General features: G+C 62.9%; 2 protein-coding genes across 3 annotated transcripts; both read right to left on the reverse strand.

The window, feature by feature from the left end:
- Positions 1–4,027: 4,027 nt before the first annotated feature.
- SF3B4 (splicing factor 3b subunit 4) lies at positions 4,028–9,465 on the reverse strand. The gene is made up of 6 exons (XM_074566224.1): positions 9,311–9,465; positions 8,309–8,437; positions 7,530–8,072; positions 6,910–7,104; positions 5,091–5,261; positions 4,028–4,562 (listed from the first exon to the last, which is right to left on the reverse strand). The coding sequence occupies exons 1-6, from the start codon at positions 9,342–9,344 to the stop codon at positions 4,378–4,380; spliced, it is 1,257 nt and encodes a 418-aa protein (XP_074422325.1). The 5' UTR covers positions 9,345–9,465; the 3' UTR covers positions 4,028–4,377.
- Positions 9,466–9,735: 270 nt separating this feature from the next.
- MTMR11 (myotubularin related protein 11) lies at positions 9,736–15,731 on the reverse strand. 2 transcript variants are annotated; one of them, XM_074566223.1, is made up of 15 exons: positions 15,562–15,731; positions 15,358–15,467; positions 14,432–14,504; positions 14,157–14,299; positions 13,781–14,016; positions 13,433–13,520; positions 13,240–13,328; positions 13,027–13,148; positions 12,863–12,926; positions 12,540–12,610; positions 12,267–12,442; positions 12,014–12,184; positions 11,541–11,801; positions 11,025–11,297; positions 9,736–10,532 (listed from the first exon to the last, which is right to left on the reverse strand). In XM_074566223.1, the coding sequence occupies exons 1-15, from the start codon at positions 15,608–15,610 to the stop codon at positions 10,401–10,403; spliced, it is 2,058 nt and encodes a 685-aa protein (XP_074422324.1). In that variant the 5' UTR covers positions 15,611–15,731; the 3' UTR covers positions 9,736–10,400. The 2 variants fall into 2 exon arrangements, with proteins under 2 accessions (XP_074422324.1, XP_074422323.1); XM_074566222.1 differs by having other exon boundaries at positions 13,781–14,037.
- Positions 15,732–17,008: the final 1,277 nt, after the last annotated feature.

Consider the following 17,008-nt stretch of genomic DNA (forward strand, 5'->3'; position numbering starts at 1 on the left):
TGTCTCCGAGCATCCGGGAGCTCGCACTGAGCCCTAAAGCTTTAATGCGTGTAACAGGAGCGAAATGCATCGCAGCAGGGACAGAGGAATGTTTTTCTCTTGTCCTGAGGGCCTCAGATCACATCACATTTGCCAGCGCCTAAAAACCAGCGGGGACGGGGTAAAACCAGCGGGGACGGGGTAAAACCAGCGGGGACGGGGTAAAACCAGCGGGGACGGGGTAAAACCAGCGGGGACGGGGTAAAACCAGCGGGGACGGGGTAAAACCAGCGGGGACGGGGTAAAACCAGCGGGGACGGGGTAAAACCAGCGGGGACGGGGTAAAACCAGCGGGGACGGGGTAAAACCAGCGGGGACGGGGTAAAACCAGCGGGGACGGGGTAAAACCAGGGCTGAGTCCATTCGTGGCAGGGAGATCAGCTGCCCTGGGTGGGTCCTGGTGGCTTCGCTGAGCAAAGGGCGCAGAAATGCCACGGCAGGGCTCGCTGGCTACGCCGGTTTCTTCAGACACTTGAGATCTCGAAGCACCTCGGGATCTCAGCATCGCGGTCATGGCAGATAACCTCCGTCCCCCCAAGCACACGTCTCGCCCCTCCTGTACCTAAATCCACCCATTCCAGTGGTCCAAGCTGGATTCTCCCCAAATTTCTGACCGCAGACCATCAGGAGGGGGTGACTGATCTTGTCACTCCCTCCCCAGCCGGTTGGGACCACAGGTATTCCCTATTCTGGAGGGAGAGGAGGAAGCAACTATATTATTGGTTTTTGCTATTAAAATAGAAGTTGTTTCCTCCCCGCACACACCTCGCAGAGGCTTTTGGAAGCTGGAACCAGACAGGCCGAGGCTGCTGTGAAATGAAATCCAAAGCTGTGCGGCAAACAGCACCAAGTGACCGGCTACAACTGTCCTGGGGCTGGAGCTCCTGCAGAGCCGGGAGCATTTTGCCTTTGGAGAAAAGCACCCAGGGAGGCGCCGGCAGGATTGGGGCAGCGCATGGAGATGCTGAAGCACCGCCTCGGTGCAGACTGAGGCGCTGGGATGAAGGAGGAGGCAGCATCTTCCCACTTCTACATCTGACCACCAGCTCCAGGCTCCCTCAGAGGGTCCACCGCTGTCGGGGGTGGGAGAAGGGGTTTGTGTATCTCCGCACAAACACCTTCATTGGCACCTGAACCCAACTCGCTGTGACGCGGTAGACACACACCTCTCCATCGCCGCCGTGGCAGCTCCGAGGGCTGCAGATTCCCACCTTGCGGGAGCCCGGGCACTCAAGCTAACGAGGTCACCAGCAGCCGGAGCAGCAGCGAGTCCACAGAGACCGAGACATCTCCCTTCTGGCGCGTGCTTAGAGCCCATCGATGGGACGGCAATTTCCCTCTCCCTTGGCATCAGTTTTTCCACTCCAGGAATGCTTTTAATCGCCGTAGCTATCACGGATTTTTCATGGCACTGTTTGACTTAGATCAGACCTTGGCACCAAAAACCTTCCATCATCTGCTCTCCAGCCCAGCATTAAGATTGACACCCTGTGTGCGGTTAAAGCACCCATTTTGTGCTGCCAAAACCAGAGTCCACCTCGGCCCTCCCCAACTCGCTCCTCGGCCCTCCCAAATTAAACCCCACAGCACTGCTGCTGCTTCAAGATCTGCTCAGCTTTGGAGGTGCTTTTCTCTGCTTCGTTAAGAGGTCCTTCCCCTCCACCCATCACCTGCAACAGGGGATTTAAGCATCTGCCTCGTCTACACCTAATGAAAAGCGAGAGTATTACTGCCTGGAACCGCATCCAGGTGTACACAAACACTCCAGCCCGCAGGCGACCGCGGCAGAGAAAGGCAAACTACAGCCCCATGCTTGGGAAGATTAGCACAAACATTAGGTATGTTTTAAAATGCACTCACCAGGCATCTCCTAAGAAAAACACCTACAGCCCAGCTGCCGTCGGCTCAGGAGCAGCCAGCAGAGCCCCTCGCAGCTTCTGGCCTCTTAACCACCACCGATTTCCTGCTAATTTACACCTGAGCCCCGTTTTCTCCTCCCGCTTCAGCTCCGCTCCTCAAAGCAGCAGCTGTGAAGCCACTTCTCATTTTCCTCCCAGCACAGGTGGAGGAACCGGAGCCAAACCATGCGATGACTTCACCCCATTGCTCCCTCCACCAGCCGCAGCGGCAGAGAGTCCTGGGTCCTGCTTCCCCCGTCTCCCCGCAGCCAGTTGATGTTTGCATCGGGCTCTTTCCCTAATTTTACCACCCAAGCAGCACACGGTGGATCGGCTCCAGGCTGGACACAATCCAGCAGCAATTCCGAGGCACGTTCTGGGAGGGAGATTGAATTGATGCAATTGTGCCGGGCTCTGGAGTGACCCAGAGCAGAGACAGCCAAGGCCCGTGGGCGGTTTAATGAAATCACCGAGGTTCAGTGAGCACCCCCGGTGCCTCCAGGTCTGCTGGAAGACCCTGCGCAAGTCGCATTCCCTCCTCTGAACTTCATTGTCCCCTGTATAAACTTGGGAACCTTCACCACAGCTGAGCATCTGGGGTTAATGTCAGGCTGAGCACACCACCACTCCGGTTTAGTGGGGGCACTGGGTGCTCAGCCTGGTCAGGATCAGCCCCCCACAACCACTCTGCCCTTCCAGAAGTCCTGGAAACTGTTCCCAACACAGCAAGCCCCAAATCTCCTCGAAGAGTCCTGAACTCTCCCCAGGAAGGCCGGATTCGAGCAGGGATGCCTGTTCAAGGAGCAGCACAAGACTCTACGTCAGTCAGGGTGCAGAGCTCTTCCAGTCCGTCTCACAGATCCTTCAGCGGCCACTCACGTGCCAAAGGCAACAGAAGCGGAGGAGAAATCAAGCTCGTGGATCAGCTGTGCTATTTCCCCGACCTTTCACCATCGGGCTCTGCATTTCTCCAGATCTCACTTACCAAACAACCTCATGATGACAAAAGGGGGTAGTACGGCACCGTTCTTTCTCTCTGGCCCGCAAGGGTGAACAGAGATTGGAGCTAAAGGTCAGTTTTAGCCCTAGGATGTTAAAATAGAACAGAAATAAGCCAGCAAAGAGTAAAATCAAGGCTGAAAGCAAGGCAGCTTCTCTGCAGAGCACTGAAGAGCCACAGCAGCCTTCCAACAGGAGTCACAACTGCCAAAAAAGCCCTAGAGTCCCCTGGTTCTTGCACAGAGCCACAAAACAACTCCAGGCAGCCAAATATCTTGAAGCGCTTTTTTTCTTTAAATCACCTGGATTTAAAGCCTCATATGTAAAAAGGCAACACCTCCCTCCCTATCTCCAATTGCCGGCTCTTCCGCCTCCCCGTATGGAGCTCTGCAGAAAGCCAGGCCCCCTCCCTCCTCACACCTTCCTGACTACTGGGGAAGGCGCAAAGCTTTCCATTCCCAGACTCTGCTTTTACACTTCCCCAATTATCGGTCCCACTGGCGCAAAGACGCTGAATTCATTAGCAGAGGCAGGACGGCACTGGCGCCCCAGCCCCAGGAAGAGTGGAGATAACACGTGGACCAGATCTGCTCTACCTCCTCTCCCAACCGGACCGCTCAACCCCAGTTTTGTTGTCCCCCCAGTTACCAATATCCCCAGAACCACAGCTATAATGGTTCCCTGTGGCTCAGCAACGTCAAAATGAGATCTCATTTCTAAAGGAGTGGAGAGGGACCAGGCAGGGACTCAGGAGAGCAAGTTTCGCTGCCAAATTACTCCTCCACAAGTCCTGCCCATTTACTTGTGCTCTCTGGGCAACAGCATCCAAGGATGCGATGGACTTTAAGGCTCAATCGTACATTTTCTTCGCCGCAGGTGACACAGAGCCTGCCAGCCATCAACGAACAGCCTGGATAAAGCAAGAGCCCGGGTGCATCAACCCTAATTCAGCACCTCACCGAGACAGATACGCAGCATCGGTACCAGCAGAGGCGCAGAGCTTTCACAGGCCGATGAATCCATCGCGCGAGGCGAGAGCAGTCAGCAGCCGATCAGCGTCTCGATCATAAACGGGCAGAGCCGTGCTGATCTCAGAGCGACAACCCCCGCTTCTTAAAATGCTTTATTTGTAAATGGGCAATCACTGCTTTACATAGGGAAAAAAAAAAAAAAATCCTGGTAAAAGTACCTTGACAAATCTTCAAGGCTGAGATAAATGGAAGGAGGAGGGAAAAAGTAACCAAAACGAACAATATAAAAAGAAATGGGGAGAAAGATGGGGAGAAAGATGGGGAGAGGGAAAGACAGAGTGGGGAGTGGCAACAGGGCTGGAACCAGCTGCCCCTCCTGGGTGAGGGCACGTTAGTCCAAGGGGAAATGAACATTTGAGGACAGAGAGGGAAGGAGCCCCAGAGCAGAGGGGGTTTTGCCACTGCGGCATTTAGGGCAGGGGGCCCCTCAAGGGGCCGCGCGGCGGCACCCCGGGGGGCCTCTGTGCAGGCCGGGGGGGCAGGGGGACTCTCTGGTAGCCGTAGGGCGGGGGGCGAGGGGGACCATTGTACCCATGAGGAGGCATCAGCGGAGGAGGGCCACGCATCCCGTGGTGCGGCATGGGGCCTGGGTGACCTGCGGGGATAGAGCACAGGCGTTAGCAACCTCTGCAGGGAGAGGTGGAAACAGCCGTTTCCCACCCCCAAAACCCCACCCTTGGGTGCCAGCACTACCCGGGGCCCATGGTTTGGGCCAACACTCTCCCTTGTTCCCCCTCTACCAGCAGGTCCTGGAGAAAGAGCCTCCCTTAGGACCCCTCCACCTCCCACGTCTGGTGGAGAGGACGGGTCTCAGGAACCCTCCCCGTTGGCATATCCCCATTGCCATCCCGACGTGAGAGACGGGACATCACCAGAGAGCGTGGAGGCTCACATCACAACGAATGTGAGGAAAGCCCCGGGAAACCCTGGCTCAGTGGCTCGCACCTGCCAGGTCTTGCTCCAGAACACCTCTCCGCGGGGAGGCTGTGGTGTCACCTCCTCTCTGTCCCCGCTAAAACTAGGAACGAGGGAGGGTGCGGGGCCGAAGCGAGCGCTGAACTCGACCAAGCGCATACGATCGAGAGAAAAGAACACATACCGCCACTTGCAGGCACCCACTTACCCATGGGCGACCCAAAATGAGGTCCTCGGGGTGGCATACCCATGGGTGGGGGTCCAGGGTGAGGCATGCCAGGTGGGGGCCGTGGGGGAGGCTGGCCTCCAGAGCCTGGGGGTCCTGGGTGATGCTGGCCCATCCCGGGTGGCCCATGGTGAACTTGCATGGGAGGCATTCCTGGAGGAATAACGAGTCAAGGGACGTTGGCAGCGAGAGCAGATGCTCGGTACGGCAGCTCCGGGCACCCGCAGCCCCGAGGGACACTAAATCCAGCTGCACGGTTACAACACTAGGGCTGCAAAGGGAGTTCTGCTACCAAAAGGGAGGTTAAAGAGAGGAAAGTACAAAGCTCTCTGACAGTAGGCAACAGGAACAGGCTGCAGCAGAGGAAACGCTGCTTGGATGTAAGCGTGTGGGGGAGAAAGACGTGACAGCAAGTGTGGCGGAGCCCTGGGAATCAGGGAGAAATCACCACCCTTGGAGATTTTGGACAAGTTCCCTGAGCAACCCGACTTTGAAGCTCTGAAGCAAGAGTGGCCCGGGTCCCTCCAAATGTACTTTTTTTTACCATCCTCTTATTTCATCCCTTTAAAAAAAAAACAAACACGGATTCTTTACTCCTCATCAGAAACCCACGCAGCTCTGCAGGGCGGGCAGTGTGGAAGCGGCTCGGTCAGGCTTTCCTTTGCCATGCGTAATTGGCTACTCTAAAGCCTGAAAAGCCAGCTTGTAATCGGGGACAAGCAGCAGCCATCTGGTCACTCACACGGCCAGAGCCACGATCACACAAAGCACGCTAATCAGCCAGCGCGGGAGAGCGTCTCAGCGCAGGGGTCATTATACAGCAGGCAGGATTAAACAAAACAAAACAAAAAAAAATTAAATTGCAAATTTCACTTAATTTTTGCATTTGAAACCAGAGTCTAGATGTATACGCTGCTCATTCCCCAGTACTACAGGGCTAAAAATGGAAGGAAATCAAAGAAACATTTTGTTCTCATGTCTTGAATTAGCTCCTGCCTGGCAGAGACGCAGACTGTGCTAAGAAGGTTCACACTTAACGTATTAATTTACACTAGAGAAAAATGATGATGGCTTGGAATCTCGTTAACATCCTCCCAGACAGAACAGAGCCCAAGACCTTAAAAGCCTGCACCATGACAGACCCTGCCTTCCCGCGTCCCGCGCCTTCACAGCTCAAGGAAACTAATGTCTTGACCCGCCTGGATGCCTCCCAGAAGGGCACTGCTTGGTAAACTACCAAAGTGCTTCATAAATCCCACTGGGCCCCGCTCCAGGCTATTTTTTAACACATTTTAGAACATCCAGGAGAGAAACCCAGAAAGCAGGCACGGCACCACTGACGTGACGTACTTGCTCCTACACAGACCCGCTCTTTTCCACACCAGGCTGCCCCGTGCCGCAGAGCGCAATGTTTCGGGGAAAAATGTCATATTCAGTCCCTTACAGAGGATGGCAACAGTTTTCTCCCCATTTTCATAGAACCATGGAATGGTCTGGGTGGCAAGGGACTTGGAAGATCACCCAGTCCCATTCCCCTGCCCCGGCCAGGGACACCTCCCACCAGCCCAGGTTGCTCCAAGCCCGGCCTTGAACCCCTCCAGGGATGGGGCAGCCACAGCTTCTCTGGGCAACCTGGGCCAGGGGCTCACCCCCCTCACAGCAAAGAACTTCTTACTTATATCTAATCTAAATTTTACAGAAGACAAACCTCAAGGATGAAAAAGGAGGGGGTGACTTACCGAAGCCCACCCCCGAGAAGGAGACGACAAGCAACATTTCCCGATCCTGATCCCATGCTTACCTGGATGGTGCATCCCGCCCGGAGGGAAGGGGTGGGGGTGAGGCGGGTGTCCCCCAGTGGGTGCAGCCCCGGAAGGGGGGCCGGGGGCACCCGCACCAGGTGGCATGGGTGGGGGTGGCATGGCAGGAGGCATTCCGGGAGGCATCGCTCCGGGGGGCGGCACCGGCGGGGGGAACGATCCTGGGGGTGGGAGACCTGGGAAGAGAGACGGTTTGAATTCAGTTCAGTATAAAAACAAAAAAAAAAAAATAAAACCAAAAAAACCCTCCCAGGCAATCGGGAAGGAGGTGAAAGCACAAAGAGACGCTGGAACCATAAGAAAACCCACAAAACAACACAAAAAAGAAGCGGGATCCTTCCACTCAGCCCTGGGACAGCGTAGGTCGGGCTGCCACAGGGAGGGAAGAGGAACTCCTAAGGTCCTGCCAGCTCGTAATCCTACAGCTCCACGGAGGGTTTTGTACTGACTGTCACCAAAGAGCACCCACGCGGCGCAGTGACACTGCCCTGAGCCCCCCCCCCACGACAAGGAGTGGCTCCACACAAGGCACCAGGACCAGCGGTGGACGGGCACAACAGCCAACGGGGCACAGAGATGGGCACAGCCATCATTTACCCACCTGGAGGGGTGACGCCAGGTCCCAGGGAGGCGACAACAGGAGTGGGGACAGAGGGAGGAGGAGGAGCGTCGGCAAAGAGCTGATGGGGCCGATCCGCCTGCGAGAGCGGGTTCTGGGCTGCCAGGAGACGCTCAGCAGCAGAGCCGTGCCGCTCGCCTTTGGAATCTTTTTTGAAGGCATAGGAAACGGTGATGGGCCTGTTGCAGAGGTACTGTCCGTTCATGGCCTCAATGGCAGCGTCCGAAGCATCGAAGCTGGCAAAGTTGATGAAGGCATAACCCTTGGAGTTGCCCGTGTCAGGGTCTCGCATGATCTTGGGTGTCTGCAGGATGACCCCAAAGGCGCTGAAGGTGTCGTACAACAGCTTCTCATCGATTTCAGGATCCAGGTTACCGATGAAGATGTTGGCCCCCACGTCCAGGTTTTTATTGTGGGCTGAGGCTTTGTTCACTCGAATCGGCTTGCCATACAACTTGATCATGTTCATGATCTTGATGGCATAATCCGCATCCTCCTCGCTGAGGAACTCCACAAACCCATAGCCTGCAATAAGTCCCCAAACAGAGCGTTAAGACGGGGCAGATCCCCGCCCTCCCACAGCTCGTCCAACCCTGCTTGATTTAAAGCCAGAGCTCAAGACTGCCCTTAAGGGAAGCAAGATGATCTTCCCTGGGGATCATCCACCCCTCATCTCTCTTCCTGCAGTGATCTCTCTGTGATCCCAGCTGAAATATTTGATTCAACATGCAGCTTTTGAGAGAGAGCAGTACACATCTCACCTTGGTGCTGGCCTGTGACTCGATCCTTGGGCATGTGGGTATTGACCACCGGTCCCGCCTGCAGAAAGAGCTCCCACAGCAGTGGCTCACTGACCTTCTCATCCAGCCCCCCCACATACACCGTCGCATCTGGAGCGGGGGGAAAACAAAAAGCCGAGTTAGACCCGTGAACCGAGGAAGCTGGAAGCCTCAGCTGGAAGCCCCAGCTGTACGAGGCCATGAGGGGCTGGTGCTGAAATCACTCAAGTTCAAGGCAGAGATTCCCCCTTAAACTCTTAACCAGATCCTCCTAATTACACCCTCAACCGGGGAGGCCCCCACGCCCCTCCCCTTTTCTCTAGGGAGCCCAGACACCCTCCATTCCAGCTCTTGGGTGCCCAGGAAGCCTACTGCCCCACCTTGTGCCCAGTGATGCCATGGCTCCCCAGCTGACGCCCCCCCCCCAGATTCTGGGGAGCCCAGGTCCTCTCCATAGCCCACTTAGCCTCCAGGTCATCCTGCCCCCCTCCCCGCCCCCGAGCACCCCATGTCTCCAGGGAGCCTATGCTCCCCCCCAGCCCCTAAACATCTCCAGGGAGCCTGGGACACCCCCAGAGAGCTCCATCCTTCCCTCAGGGAGCCCTGGGAGCCCCATGTCTCTAGAGATCCCTGCCTCGCCATGCCCCCAGGGAGCCCAGGGTCCTCTGCAGAGCCCCCCCCCCCGGTCCCACCCAGATCCCCCCCACAGCCCCAAGGTCCCACCCAGAGCCCCGTACCCAGAGGCGCCCAGGGTCCCCCCGAGAGCCCCCACACGGCCCAAGGGAGCCCAGGGTCCCCCACAGAGTCCCCCATGTTCCCAGGGTCCAACCATGGCGGTCCCCAAGAAGCCCTGGGGCGCCCAGGTCCCCACAGAGCCCAACCCCACACCGTCCCCACGGAGCCCAGGGTACCCCCAAAGCTTCCGTTCCGTCCCGCCCCGTCCCCAGGCGGCGCCCCCGCGGCAGCCCCGGCCGCGGCTCCCACCCTGGTTCCGCTCGGAGATGGGCCCCGCCGCCATCTTGCCCCGCCGCCCGCTCCCGCCCGCGCGGCGTCGCCGTCACGCAACGCCGGACGCCGTGACGTCGGTCGCAGGCGCGAGCCCCGCCCCCTCGCGTCGACGGGCGGCGGGGCGGTCGGAAGTGGCGTCGGCGGCGGAGCGCGGGGAAGGTGCGGTGGCCATCTTGGGTGTGGGCGGGCCGGCGCCGCCGCCCTTCTGTCGCGATATCCCCTGCCCTGACAGGCGGCGACATCACCCTGGCGGCCAGGAGCGCTGCCCCGGTGCCGGGGGGGTGCCCGGTGCCAGGAGATCCCCGTCCTGAGGGACCCCAGTGCCGGGGGGATCCCAGTGCCCAGGACCCCCGTGCCGAGGGTGCCCCATCCCACGGCGCCCCTCGCAGCCACGCGCTGTCGCCTGCAAAACTGCGCTTTAATGGGCTCCGAAATACAGATCTGGCGGAAAAGCCCCTGCGGGGGAACGACAACACGGAGATCCTGCCGCTCGCGGCGTCCCCGACCCCATCCCCGTGCACCCCCGGGGCGTTCCAGGGTGTCGGAGCGGATCCCTCCTGTCGTCCTGTGGCGGAGCGGATGGGAGCGGGATGGCAGCGGGATGGCAGCGGGATGTCGGCCCCACCGTATCGGCCAAGCCCAGGGGTTCCTGCACACCCTGGGGATGAAAATCCCCCCGGGAATACCCCGCGCTGGGGCTGGATCCTGCTCCCCCTGGTCCGGATGGGGCCAGCCCAGCCCTGGGCTCCGTGGAGCCTTGGCGGAGGTAGCAAGAATTTCATGTAAAAAAAAAAAAAACCAAGAAACTGCCGCGTCCGGCAAGAACTGGGGGCACCTCTGGGGCTCGGCCTCCTCCAGCTCAGGCAGGATCCAGGCCCAAAATGCCCCGTGCCCCGGCAAGGAGCAGGAGGAGGCAGTGGGAACCACTCAAAGGCGATGGCAGAAGGTGCAGAGCAGTTTTGGGGGTCCCCCAAAACCTGTGCGGCTGGAGGGGGCCCTGGGGGTGTCGTCTCAGCAGCCAAGTGTCCCCATGGAGGCGGGGGGGGGTGTCCTGTCGCGGGGCCCCTCACCGAGAGGGTGCCAGGGGGCTGCTGGTGGCTTCGGTGCGGGGTCCCTGTGCCTGCCAGGCGTGGAGCCGGTCCTGCAGCAGCGTCAGCTCCTCGGCCAGGCCGGCCGGAGACGGGGCAAAGCGCCCGCGCTGCAGGGAGACGCCATTATCAGCCAGGGGGAGGCGTATGGGGATGGGGGGGGGACGGACATGCAGGGGGTAGGATGGATGGGCATGAGGTTGGGATGGGTGGAAATGGGGTCGGATGGATGGACACAAGGCTGGATGGGTGGACATGGGTTGGGATGGGTGGACGTAGGGTCAAATGGGTGGACGCAGGGTTGGATGGATGGACATGAGGTTGGGATGGGTGGACATGGGATCAGGATGGGCAGATGCGGGGTCGGAGGGATGGACGCAGGTAGGACGGATGCGCACAGTGTCAGGATGGCCACGCACCAACCACCCGCACCAGCCTCAACCCACATCCTGAGCAGGACACAGCCGGGGAAGAAGAAATCTCCGCCGAACTCTGAGCCCCCATGAGTCTGCGCCCCCCCGGGTGCCCACCGCAACGCAGCCCCGCCGTGCCTCAGTTTCCCCTCGGGGAGACACCCACACGCCCCCCAGTGCAGGCGTTACCTGTGCCTCGGGCAGACCCCGCAGGTAGCATCGTCGCCAGAGCCGGACAGAGGGTCCTGCGGCGCAGGGCAGCAGCAGCCCCGGGGGGTGCACGGGGGACCGGTTGGACCCGGGGCTGCCCCCCCGCTCGCCCAGGCTCTCCAAGGAGGGGGCCCAACGGGACAGGCGCGGCGGGGGGCGGCTGCTCCTCCAGGGAAAGGGTTGGGGTGACAACGTCCCCTTGGTCAGCACAAACACATTCCCGGCCCCCGGCCCTGGCCAGGCATCAGTGGGCTGCGAAATGGGGGGTAAAAATAGGGATTAGGGAAAAAAGGGGGGAAAAAGCCAGAGAGAAGGGAAAACGGGGGGAAACCCCATGGTTGCGGGGCACGCAGCACCGGGAAGGGATTTAACACGCAGAGCACCCCAAGTTGAATTGGGGGGGGGGGCTCACGCGGCACAACCCAGACACCTGGGTCCCTTCCCGGTGGTGCAGCGCCCCCCCCTCACCCCCCCCAAAGCCAAGCCCCGGCTCACCCTGCCCGGGGTCTGGGGCTCCGCGGTGTCGGGGGGTCCTGCAGTGTTGGGGGGTCCCGTGGTGTCGGGGGGTCCCGCAGTGCCGGCAGCGCCCGCCGGGTTCCTGAACCGGGCCCGCTGCTGGGGGCTGTAACGCAGCCGCCAGTCCCAGACCGGGGGCAGCCCGCGGGCAGCGCTGCCTCCACCACCCCCCTGCTGCCGCCCCGGGGCCGGGTCCCGCCAGCCGTTCACCGGCGTGTAGGTCTGGCTGCGGGGCCGGTGCTGCGGGGAGAAGGGGTGAAAACGGGAGCTTTGAGCAGGGTCGATTTGGGATGTGGATGGGGAAACCGAGGCACGGCGCAGCTGGGTGCAGCTGAGCGGGATTCTCACTGGCAGGGAGAGGATTCGCCTCCATCCCCAAACCCATCCCTTAAACCTCACGGTGGGAAGGGATCCAGGAGTGTGTGTCCCCCTCTCGTCCCCCCCCAGCTCACCGGGCTGCCACGGCCCCGCTGCCGCTGGCAGCTGAAGAGGAAGGTGCTGAAGTAAGGGGCGAAGCTGCTGTCATGGAGGGCCAGGAGATAGGCCTCGGTGAAGCCAAAAGCCGCCGGGAATTGCCGCACCAGCTGCCACGTGCAGTCCAGGAACAGCAGGAAAACGGGGGCCTGGGGGGGGGGGGGGGACACACATTAATGTCACCCAACCAGGGATGGGGACGGGTGGCAGGGGCGCCGGGGGGGCTCTCACCTCTTCTCGGGGGCTGTCGCGCCGGAGGAGCCCCAGCCGGCGGGGAAAGGGGTGCCCGGCGGCCACCCACTCCCGCTGCACCAGGCTCTGGAAGCCGGGCAGGCTGCGGGCGCGGGGGTCCCCCAGGAGCTGCACCAGCGAGGCCAGCAGGCAGTTCAGGTCCCGGTCCGACGGCTCTGGGGGGGGGGACAGGGACACACAGCGGGGAGGGGGGTGTCCCCGTCATGTCACACACCCCACTCCATCCCGGTGCTCCCCCAACCCCGGCGGTACCTTGCAGGAGGACAGAGCAGCGTCTCCCCGCCAGCAGCGACGCCACCTCTGCGGCTTTCCTCAAGCAGGTGCTGGGGGGCAAAAAGGAGGGCGGGGGCTCAGGACACCCCAAAACTCTACACCCACCTGCCCGGGGGGCTGCAGCCCACCCTGGGATGCTCGTGGTGATGGCAGTGTCACCACACGCCCACTGCAACACCCCCATTGCCCAGTTGGGCCGTGGTGGGGGCCCGAACCCAAAATGGAGGTGCGTTTAGGGTGAAGTTTTCCCGCACCACCCTGCACCCCAAAAAAAGCCCCCCCCCTCCAAGCCGCCCGCTCACCGGACATGGTCCAGCCATCGCGTCCCCTCCAGGGCTGAGAGCCACTTCTCGTCCGCCGCCGCGCCTGTCTCGCACCAGCAAAGGATGGGGGGGGTCAGCGGAGGAGAAGGAGCCCCGCCATGGGGTGGGGGGGTCCCCTCCCGACCCCCCCCGTCCCCGCTCACCAGGCAGGCAGAGCGCCCGCAGCTTGAGGTGGGCAAGCTGGATGTCGGCAAGGGTGGGCAGCTCGGCAGCGTCAGCCAACACGCAGGGCCCCCGGCCCCCCAGCAAGAGAGCTTCCAGGCACCTGAGGGGGGGAGACGGACAGAGGGACCCCCAGGTGGGGCTGGGTTGGGGCAGTCCCCCCGGCCCCCCCCAGGACCCCTGGCTGGACTCACCTCACGTCCTCGCTGCCTGGCTCGGAGGCTGCGTGGAAGCTGGCGGCTCTCAGCAGGTCTCCGCCGCCCGGGTGGTGCCAGCACAGGCGCTGGGAGTGAGAAGGGGTGACACCCCCCCATGGCACCCCCACATCCCCTTCCCCAGACACGCCCCCCCCTCCCCAGCACCCCATCGCCCTCCCTGGGCACTCACGGGCACCCGGCCCTCCTCGAAGTGGGCGAAGATCCTCTTGAGGTCGTGGTCCAGGAGCCCACTGGGCACCCACAGGTACCGGGGGAGGCTGCGGGGAGAAGGGGGGGGTGTAGGGTAGGTGCGCCCCCCCCCCCCCAGGACACCAACACCCCCTCAAATCCCTGGGTGCCATTTCGAGTGGCTCAAGGGGTGTTTTCCCCAAACCACAGGCAGACAGGAGGATCAACCCCCCACCCTCCCTGCTGCCCTGCGAGGGGGTGGGTGTTCATGCTGTGTGTCCCCCCCCATCCCCAGTGGGGTGCTGGGGGGGGGGGGGGCCGTGGGCCCCATCGTCTGGCCGGGCTGTACCTGGGGGCCATGTCGAAGCGCTCGTTGACAGCGCTCACCCTCCAGCCCGCGGCTCCCAGGCGCTGCAGCTCCTTCTCCCAGTCGCGCAGGCTCTCAAAGAGCAATGTGGCGGCCGAGCCTTCCTCCTCTTCCTCCTCCTCTTCATCCTCCTCTTCCTCATCCTCTGTTTGGGCTTCAGCAGGGCCACCATCGTGTCCCTCGACGGTGTCCCCCAGCCACGCAGCTGCCTCCCGCGCCTGGGCGATGGCGTTGGCGACCTGCAGGAGAGGAGCCAGGACCAGGCATAGGCCCCCTCCCAACCCCCCCCGCAAAACCATGGAGCGCCCCTAAAGCCTCCCTGCCCCCCCAGTAACTGCCATCCCCCACCCCAGCTCACCCGAAATGCCTGCGGAGCCAACCCGTTCTCGTGGAAGTGGAAGCGGAGCAGGCGGAAATCCCGGCAGAAAACGGCCAGTTCCTCGGGGATGAACTTGAGGGTGGAGGCGGCCGTCAGCACCTTGGGCTTGGCGAAGCTGCTGGCTGCGGCGGGCGAGGTGCGGGGTGGCCGTCAGCGCCGGCTGAGACCTGCCCAGCTCATCACACGGGTGGTCGGGGCCGCCACCTGAGACCTGCCCAGCTCATCACACGGGTGGTCGGGGCTGCCGCCTTTACCTGCCACCAGCTTGCGGATGCAGGGCAGCGCCACGTCGTACTCGCTGTGGAGGAAGGCTCGGGAGCCAGGGGCCTGTGGGAGAGGGGGGAGAGCTGGAAGCCACCCCGGTGGGTTCCTCCCCCGGCCCCAGGAAAGGCAGCAGGGCTGGATCCGGGACCCCGCTGCCTTTGCCTGGCTGGTGCTGGGCCCTTCGTCCCCCACCGCGTCCCGCAGCGAGGAGTTCCCCAGGTGAACGCAGCGGTTCTGCAGCTGATGAGCAAGTGTGGGGCTGGGATGGGGCTGGGACGGGGCCGGGATGCAGTTGGGATGGGGCATAGATGCAACCAGGATGGGGGTGAGGATGGAGTTGGGATGTGGTTGGGATGGGGCTGGGACGCCACTGGGATGGGGTGCGGATTGGGCTGCAATGGGGTGGGGACGCGATGGGATGAAAGTTTGGGTACAGCCAGGATGGGGCTGGGATGGGGTCAGGATGTGGCTGAGGTGGGGCCGGGGTGGAGCTGGGATGCCACTAGGATGGGACTGGGATGGGGTGGGGATGCCACGGGTTGGAATGGGCTAGGGATGCAGTGGGATGGGGTCAGGATACGACTGGGACTGGGATGGCGTGGGGATGCTACTGGTCAGGATGAGGCCGGGACGAGGCTGACTTGGGGTCGGGATGCAGCTGGGGTGGGACTGGGATGAGGGTCAGGATGGGGCTGGCATGGGACTGGGGTGCCGCCGGGATGGGTTTGGGATGGAGTGAGGGATGCAGCGGGATGGGACTGGGATGGGGGGGGTGGGATCGGGTCAGGACGCAGCTGGGATGGGGGTCGGGATGCAGCGGGATGGGTCCGGGACGGGGTGAGGGACGGGATGAGGGGTGCGGGGGGGGTGTCCCGGGGCGGGGGGGGGGGTGTCCCGGGGCGGGTGCGGGTCGCACCTGGGCGGGCAGGAAGGCGACGCGGCGGTTGGTGCAGAGCAGCGTCCCGGGGACGGAGCCGTCGCCGCAGCGCTGCCGGGCGCCCGCCGCCTCCTCCAGCACCAGCTCCCCTGCGGGGACGGGCCGCTGGGTCCGGGGGCGCCCCGACCCCCCCCAAACCCCGCTCCCACCCCCCCTCCCCGCCCCCCCCGGCACCTGCCCTACCTGGGAGGCCGGGGAAGGCCGGCCGGCGCCCGCCCGCGGCCCCGCTCATGGCGGAGGGACTTTGGCCGGGCGGGCCCGGAGCGGCGGCGGCGGCGGCGGCGGCAGGAGCGGAGCAGCCCGGCAGCCCCGAGAGCCACCGCCCGCCCCGCACCGCCCGGCCCGGCCCCCGGCGCCGGCATCCCGCCCTCCGCACCGGCATCCCGCCCCTTCGGTCGTCGTCGTCGTCCCCCCCCGCCCCCGGCATCCCGCCCTCCGGTCCCCCATCCCGCCCCCCCCCCCGCGGCATCCCGCCGCGCCGCACGGGGTCCCTGGTCCCGGAGCTGCCCGGACCCCCCCCCTCGAAAGCGGGGCGATCCCCGGGGGCACGGGCAGGAGCTCCGCGGCGGGATGGGGGAGGTAGAGCCCCCCCCAAAAAAGGGACGGGCGGTGCTGGAGGGGGGGCGCAGCCCCCGGCCCCCCAAAAGGGATGGACGGCACTGGGGGGGGACGCGTGTTGCTCCGGGCACCCCCTAAAGGAAGCCCAGTGCTGGAGGGGGCGCATGCGGCCCCCGGCACCCCGAAAGGGATGTTGGATGCTGGAGTGGGGTCCGTACAGCCCCCGGCACCCCGAAAAGGACGCTGCCCAGCGCTGAGCACGGGGCAGGGGTACCCCCCAGCCCCCAGCTCGCCCCCGCCCAGCCCCAGGGCCTCCCCCCGGGCCGGGGCTCTGCCGGGGGGGGGCCGCCCGTCTCCGTGAGTCACCGCCGGAGCGCGGCCTCCTCCCGACCCCGGAAAAACCCCCGCCCCGCCCCGAGCCCGCTGCCGGCGGGGGATGGCGGCCCTGGGGCCAGGGAACCCCCGGGGACCCCAAAACCCAACCCCCCCGCGGGCTCAGCTCCTCCGGGGCAGGCGAGACGCCGGCACAAGGCGGCATAAACCCGGCACAAACCACGCTCGAGGGAAACCCAGCGCCGTCGGGGCACACGCTCCAGCTAAAAATCTTATTTTAGATGTATTTTCCTGCGGATTTTGGGGGCTTCGGTGGCGGCAGCTCAGGCACCCCCGTTTTCCTCCTGCAGGAAAATCACCCCAGGGAAATTTCGGCCGTGTTTCTGGCTCCGGCACCTGGCGGGAGGAGAGGAATTTCCTGCAGGGCTTTGACCCAGGGCCGGTCTCCAAGGCGAGGGCAGCGTCTGCGCCAGCTCCGGGGTCAGCTCGGGTCGCCCCAAAAGCCAGAGCAAAAATTGGCCAGAGCGAGCGAGGCGGCACCGACGTGGCACCGGGCACGGGGAGGGAAAAACATGGGGAGCTGGGGTTAAAAAAAAAAAAAAACCATGCAGAGAAATCCCATGGGAAACCGCTCCTGGCTCCCCCAGCCCCAACGGGGTCCCACCGCCCCGCCATACGGGTTTCCAACCAGCCCCCAAACCCCCCAAAATGCAGCGGTGGCCGCCCCATCCCCGCTCAT

The sequence above is a fragment of the Larus michahellis genome, chromosome 24 (assembly GCF_964199755.1).
Source record: "Larus michahellis chromosome 24, bLarMic1.1, whole genome shotgun sequence".
Lineage (NCBI taxonomy): Eukaryota > Metazoa > Chordata > Aves > Charadriiformes > Laridae > Larus > Larus michahellis.